Here is a 6,635-nt window from a genome sequence, read left to right on the forward strand (position 1 = left end):
TAGAGAAACGACGTTTTTTTCGATTTTTTTTCAGTTTTCTCGTGAATTTCTCAACAACCCCTTAAGATAATTACATTCATCGAACCACTTCGTATGAAAGCTGAATATCTCACCTTTCCAACGAGCCTATAAATCTTTACATCATCGACCACTCGTATGAAAGCTGAATGTCTCACCTTTCCAACGAGCCTACTAGCATCTTCGTACTGCCGCCGAGTCGCCTGCTATGAGCTTTAGAAATTGAAAAAACAGTCCAACGAGTCTACTGGCTATGAGCTGAGAAAGTGGAAAAAAGGGAATTAATTTGCACAAAAACTGATGTTTTCAGTTTTTCTTGAATATCTCGACAACCCCTTAAGATAATTACATCATCGACACTGTGAAAAGCTGAATCGTCTACGTTTCCAACGAGTCTACTGGCATCTTCGTGTTGCTGCCGGCACCAGCTGAATGCTTTTCCAACGAGCCTAGGCATTTTCGTACTGCAATGTACAAAATATAAATAAATGTTATATAAAAGGAAAACAAGGAAATCGTATACATATATACATGTAAAGTCGTATATTAAAGTTAAAAAAGAAAAGTGTTTGATAATGGAAAAAAAAGTAAATATGATGAGCAAAAGAGAACAGAACATACTGGAATGGAATGGAAGACGAAACGATCATGACGTTCATATAATTCATCAATTAGTTCCTATATTTAATTACACCTGAAAAATAAAATCAAAGCGTCGTAAAACGTTAAGTACATGATAATAAAATTGGGGCTTTGAGTTTGCCCGACAAAATAAAAGTGAATATAAAATATACGCAGTATAAATATAGATATATATGTATGTATAAAATATGTTATTTAGTATCTTGTTTCTGCACGTAGTTTGCCGGGAAGAGTCCGTAACGTCCTTTGCACATGCCCCTCCACCATCCCTCGTCGATCTAAAAATTAAAAAAAAGATTTAAGTAATTTCATTGATTCATTCATTCATTCATAGTTAATGAGAAGTTGCCTAACAGAAACGACCGCGCCCCTATATTGTCATTTGGCGACATCTATCTATCTTTGGCGCACTTACCATTTCGACGTGAGTGATGATGTCCTCTGGGTCAAAGGAGATCTCATCTTCGGCGCCTGCCTGATAATCGTACAGAGCAACGGCCGTTATTCCCGTATCCACGATTTCCTCCTCCTGTAGGACTTCGGCAGCTGCAGACGGAGGAGCAGCAACGGCAGCAGCAATCGGTTCGTCGACAACTTCGTTCTTACTCTCGGCCGGAACATTAATATTCTCGTAAATCTCCTCGATCTCCGGTTCATCGTCGTCCGGTTCCTGCATTTTCTGCAGCTGTCTTATTTGTTCCATTTCCTCCTTGATCTAAAACATACAATACAACGTGTAATAAATGAGGAAAAGTTTAAATTCGTATTTTTATTACCTTCGAGGCGGCGACTGATACGGTGTTCTCATTGGTAGTGGTAGTGGTGTGTAGGGACGCTGCTGATTCGTTGCTTTGCATGTCGTTGAATTGGCTCAATTTGGATTTGTCCAATTGTCCGGGCGTTTTGTTCACGCCACTAGTCGTCGTCGTCGTCGATGTCGACGTCTGCTCCAAATTTTGCTGTTGCAAGAATGCAATCTTCGATTGGTCCAGTTGCTTGGGTGCCGCCCTTTCAGGTACAGGGGATGCTGTTTCAGCATCCGGTTTGTTCACGAACATCGCTGCTTTGGCGTGCAAGTTCTTGCGAGGAGCCGGACTGCTCGTCACCGACGCTGGTTTTTTACTGCAACCGTCCTCTTGAGAGCTCTGTGTATGTGTGCAAATTATAGTGATTATTGTAATCATTGTATAAAGCTAGCGATTATCAAAATTACCATCGTCTCGAATTTGGCCCTCATCTCCGACGGCTTGGCGGATCCAATGTCCGGCTTAACCTTGTCGTAGGTGGTGCCCACCTTATCCGGTTCATCGCCAAAGTTCACCGCAGACTTGTCCATCCGATCCGTCTGCACTCCAAACTTTCCTCCGAAACCGATCTTGTGATCGGTTTGGCTCTCGTGCTTCTGCGGCGCCTCGTGATGATCCCATCCCACTGCGGACTTATCTTGCCTGTCTGCCTGCACACCGAACTTTCCACCAAATCCTACGCTATAATCTACGCAACGATTATTATTATCATCATCATTATCTAAGTAACATACTACTACACTACTCACCCTTTTGTGACTCATGCTTGTCCACTTTCTCCAAGTGATCCCAACCCATTGCAGACTTGTCCTGTCTATCAGATTGAACACCAAACTTCCCACCGAATCCGGTCGCATAGTCCTTCTGCGAGGCGTGCTTCTCCAGCTTCTCCTTGTGATCCCAACTGACAGCGCTCTGAAACTCAACACAATTAGACCCAATTTACATAATATTAATCGACATTAGATTAACCTTATCAACGCGATCCGTCTGCACGCCGAATTTACCACCAAATCCGGTGCTGTAATCCTTTTGACTTGCATGTTTCTGCAACTTCTCGACGTGATCGTGCCCCAACGCCGACTTATCCATACGATCCTTCTCTACACCAAACTTTCCGCCGTAGCCAAACGAAGCGTTCGGGCCCTCACTCAGAGCCTTCTTCTTCTTAATTGAGTCAGATTCCTCTGTCTCCTTCCTCAGCTTGTTCATGCTAAAAACATAACAGTTCATTCATAAATTATTCAGATTAATCTAATTGAATCCTCACTCTATGGCACCAGCGGTCCTGCCAGAACCCTCTATCGTTGTTGAACCCCATCTCTGCTCCTGCTCGCTCACATCGTTCACGAAATCCGGATCGGTCTCCCAATCGTCGTCATCCTCCTCTTGTTGTTGCTGATTGCTCAGATTCATCTGTGTTCCTGCTGCGGCCTTCCACATTTTCCACAATATCTGCTCTCAACTCTTCCTCTCCAATCAAACATAAACTACAACAATCGACAAGTTTAAAACGCACAAAACAACCCCCCCGGGAGAAACAAGTGACAACTGTTGGTGACTGTTGGTTGGTTAGTTGTTTGACAGATACACAAACACACCCTGACAACCGTTTGAATCGGATTGGTATGACTGTCGGTCGGTCGAGTTGAGTAGGATGTTTGCTTGATATTACGTCTAATTTAGATTAATTTATCGTTCGTGTATGAATCATCGCGGATGATAAGAATTAAAGCGTCGCACGGAATTCTACGCAATGAAACATTTTTATTTTCATCTACTCACCACAAAAGCGACTGCACGTCTGGTTGTCAAATCAACTGACAGATGTAGGAAATTCCGAGTATGCAACCAATACAACAAATCTGTTTGAAATTACTTTTCCTTCAACATTTGCACGCGAGTTTCTTCGATCAGTTGCGATAAGTTATCTAGATAAAAAATTAATCTGGATATAGTTTAATTAAAGTATAATTTGAAATAATAAAAAGTATAATTTTAGTTCGAGGTTTTCCGAGGTGTACCGAAGATGACGTAGACTAATTATAACCTTCAAGAAAAGAGCGAAACGAGCACTTGTTGTTGTTGTAACCTCAAAAAGTAAACGGGTGGTATTGGTGGTGAGTATTGAGTATAAAATTGATGCGTGGTGCACGCGCCTTTCTCGATTTCTGCACGAAATTTCGTAAAATATTTTCACCCGCCTCCGGAATGGAAGAAGCGCTGAAACCGCCGTCGCTCGTTGCGAACATGAAAGTGTTGGATAAAGAACTATTCAATAAGGAAATTGAACTGCCCTACATTGGTGTGGCCGATAACAAGGTATCTGATATATTACCCAAAATGAAGAAGTACTTGTTACGGGTGGATCATTACAAACCCATATCTCGATTGGATGATAACATTGTGTTATTCCTGAACCCACTGAAAGTCGGTAGATGGGAGGATCTGGAGGAGACGGATAGGAATTACCTGGTGGGCAAGAACATAGATGCACATCTATTCAAATTTCACAAGGAAGTATTGAAGTACAATAATTATTCGGCAGAGGATGTGCTGCGGGCTGTGCTGCCAAAAGATAAAGAGGGCATGGCGAGTTTCACGAAGATCGGTCATATAGTGCACGTGAATTTGCGCGAACATTTGCTCCCCTATAAAAACGTGATTGGAGAGGTGCTCTTTGATAAAGTCTCTGGCTGCAGAACGGTGGTGAACAAAGTGAACATGATCGACAACACGTACAGAAATTTTCAGATGGAAATCTTATGTGGAGAAGAGGATTTCGTGGCGAAGCTTAAAGAGAACAAATGTACCTTCGAGTTTGACTTCTCCAAGGTGTACTGGAATTCGAGACTCTGCACCGAGCACGAAAGAATCGTCGATCTGGTTGGGACCGAAGATGTACTCTTCGATGTTTTCGCCGGAGTCGGACCGTTCTCGGTGCCCGTCGCCAAGAAGAAATGCCCGGTTTTCGCAAACGATTTAAACCCGGAATCGTATAAATGGCTGAAACACAACGCAAAGATTAACAAGATCGGTGATAATTTGAGCATGTCGAACAAGGATGGAAAGGATTTCATCTTGAATGAAGTTAAAGATAAACTGCTGGGGTTCGTTAAGGAGAGGAAGAGGGTTTTCGTCGTGATGAATTTACCTGCATTGGCTGTAGAGTTCTTGGGGGCGTTCAATGGGCTGTACTCTGATGTTCAGCGGGTCGAGATGGATACGCCCCCAACGATTTACGTGTACTGCTTCGCAAAGGGGGAGGAGCCTGAGGAGATTGCCAGGAGATTGGTCGTCGAGAACTTCGGTTGGGATGTGAGTGCGAAGATCCTGGAGGTGTTCCGCGTGCGTACGGTCAGCTCGATGAAGGAGATGATGCGAGTCGCGATCCGCCTTGACGAGGACATCCTGTGGGGCAGCAAAAAGAGAAAGAGCTCAGACGGTGAAGATATTTTACAAAACAAAAAAAGTGTGTTTCATCAATATTGACAAATGTGCTGTGCAGATGTTGTATGCATTTCTTTGCTAATTGCTCGTTTAATTTCTTTTCGCAGATCGCGGCAATGGGGAAGAAGAAGGAAAAGAAATGTAACGTGTTCAAGGTGGCCGGCGCGAAGAGCTTGAAGCTCAAGTCAAAGGCCAAACCGATCGATGGACATTTGAAGAGTGTAAGTAGAAGAGTGAGAATATTTAGAATTACTCACGCATTTCGTTTTGCAGTTCCAGATCAAGGTTAAGGAAAAGGTGCTCGAGATCGACGGTCTGCTGAAGAGCATGCAGGGAGATCTGTGCACAACCGGTAACGGCAGCGGAGGCGGCAACAAAAACGATAAGGGCGTTGTAGGAGGCGGGGACAAGCAGTCGAAAAAAAAGTTGAAGGAAGCATCGCAACGCCTCGAGTACGATCAGTTGCAGAAGAAGTCCAAGGAAGTCATCAACGATCTGGAAACAATGTCAATGTAAATTATGCGGTCTGTCGTCGTCATGACGACACTTCTAGCAACAGTAAACAAAATACATGCGACTCTCTAGTCAACAATTAAAAAAAAATAATCTATCATTTCACTTTTTTCCCTTAATACAATGCGTACTTTTGCAGGATTTAAACTGTAATTAGTTTTATAGTTAACTCAATTTTCGGCTCACGATCGCGCGAATAAATTCGATTTTCCGCGAATAATGACAGCTGTCATTGATGATGATCGCGTCGTGCGATAGGTGGCGTTTGTGTGGAATTGAGCAAGTGTCTGTAGAGTTGGGAGTGGGGGGAGACAGAACTGACAGACCGACGGTTCGTATGCAACCGGGGGAGCGCGTCGATCGCGCAGGTTTCTAGCGTAATGGTTTTATTGTATCATTGAGCGGCGATCTGAGCGCACGCAAGCAAGAGTGGAATGATTCGTTGCGGCTCCCGGTCTTCGCCTGTTTTGAAAGAGTGAGCACAGACGACAGACGAAGGAGTGATAGAGAGAGGGAGCGAGCGAGTGAGAAAGTAATACTGCGTACAGAGCGTGAGCGCGAGTGAGTGAGCGAGTGCGGTGCAACAACAGCCATGTTGTCCGGCCGTTGCCATCTCTCAGGACCATCATCATCATCATCACATCGGATACAGCCAGAATACGAGAACGGCCTTAGGGGTTGACGACAAATTAAAAAAAAAGGGAGGAGGAGAAGAAGAAGAAGTTGAAGAATCGGTGGGAGGAAAAAGGATATTTCGGTTTTAGAGTTTCGTTCGGTTGAAAGGAAGGAATACGCAGCAACCCCCTTTTGGTGAAAGAGTAGAGTGATAACAACGAAGGAGAGAAGAAGAAGTAGAAGAAGAAGGGAAAAAAACCGGAACCGGACATTTTGCAGTGCACTTCATTAGAAACCAGTCTCGCCCGGCGACGGCGGCGGCGGCGATCACAGTTCTTTTAACTTCGTTTGTTTTTTTTTTGTTTTGTTATTTTTGGTGTCCCGAGTGGTTGTGTCGCCGAGTGTGCGAGTGAGTGTGGACGGACGGACAGACGGACCGGACCGGACAGTGCGCGATCTGCCTGCTGCTGCGGGTCTCTCTCTCTCTTCTGTTTGACCGTTCAGTTTGAGGGTGTTTCAAACAACATCACCTCGTCGAAGTCGTCGTCGTCTTCTTCGAGGAGGAGTCGCGCGTTCGATTCAGTGAGAATA

At 44.3% G+C, this 6,635-nt stretch overlaps 2 protein-coding genes across 4 annotated transcripts; one reads left to right on the plus strand and one right to left on the minus strand.

Moving 5' to 3' along the window:
* Positions 1-678: 678 nt before the first annotated feature.
* LOC108564193 (src substrate cortactin) lies at positions 679-4,355 on the minus strand. 2 transcript variants are annotated; one of them, XM_017923145.1, is made up of 9 exons: positions 4,280-4,355; positions 3,252-3,397; positions 2,737-2,956; positions 2,439-2,679; positions 2,216-2,381; positions 1,874-2,154; positions 1,437-1,805; positions 1,076-1,375; positions 679-938 (listed from the first exon to the last, which is right to left on the minus strand). In XM_017923145.1, exons 3-9 carry the CDS (start codon positions 2,907-2,909, stop codon positions 852-854), a joined length of 1,617 nt encoding a protein of 538 aa, XP_017778634.1. In that variant the 5' UTR covers positions 2,910-2,956; positions 3,252-3,397; positions 4,280-4,355; the 3' UTR covers positions 679-851. The 2 variants fall into 2 exon arrangements, with proteins under 2 accessions (XP_017778634.1, XP_017778635.1); XM_017923146.1 differs by lacking the exon at positions 3,252-3,397 and having other exon boundaries at positions 4,280-4,295.
* Positions 3,593-5,319, plus strand: LOC108564194 (tRNA (guanine(37)-N1)-methyltransferase). 2 transcript variants are annotated; one of them, XM_017923148.1, is made up of 3 exons: positions 3,593-4,877; positions 4,927-4,934; positions 5,175-5,319. In XM_017923148.1, the coding sequence occupies exons 1-3, from the start codon at positions 3,609-3,611 to the stop codon at positions 5,236-5,238; spliced, it is 1,341 nt and encodes a 446-aa protein (XP_017778637.1). In that variant the 5' UTR covers positions 3,593-3,608; the 3' UTR covers positions 5,239-5,319. The 2 variants fall into 2 exon arrangements, with proteins under 2 accessions (XP_017778637.1, XP_017778636.1); XM_017923147.1 differs by lacking the exon at positions 5,175-5,319 and adding an exon at positions 5,024-5,100 and having other exon boundaries at positions 3,593-4,938.
* Positions 5,320-6,635: the final 1,316 nt, after the last annotated feature.

Source organism: Nicrophorus vespilloides, unplaced genomic scaffold, assembly GCF_001412225.1.
Source record: "Nicrophorus vespilloides isolate i.1.1-1 unplaced genomic scaffold, Nicve_v1.0, whole genome shotgun sequence".
NCBI lineage: Eukaryota > Metazoa > Arthropoda > Insecta > Coleoptera > Silphidae > Nicrophorus > Nicrophorus vespilloides.

Bases quoted from the DNA above. Each gene is read 5' to 3' on its own strand.
- LOC108564193 (XM_017923145.1), bottom strand. From the start codon at position 2,909: ATGTGGAAGGCCGCAGCAGGAACACAGATGAATCTGAGCAATCAGCAA. The intron at 2,680-2,736 runs GTGAGGATTCAA...TTATGTTTTTAG, and splicing joins AGGACCGCTGGTGCCATAGA to CATGAACAAGCTGAGGAAGG. The intron at 1,806-1,873 runs GTAATTTTGATA...ACACATACACAG, and splicing joins GGGCCAAATTCGAGACGATG to AGCTCTCAAGAGGACGGTTG.
- LOC108564194 (XM_017923147.1), top strand. From the start codon at position 3,609: ATGCGTGGTGCACGCGCCTTTCTCGATTTCTGCACGAAATTTCGTAAA. The intron at 4,939-5,023 runs GTGTGTTTCATC...TTCTTTTCGCAG, and splicing joins TATTTTACAAAACAAAAAAA to ATCGCGGCAATGGGGAAGAA.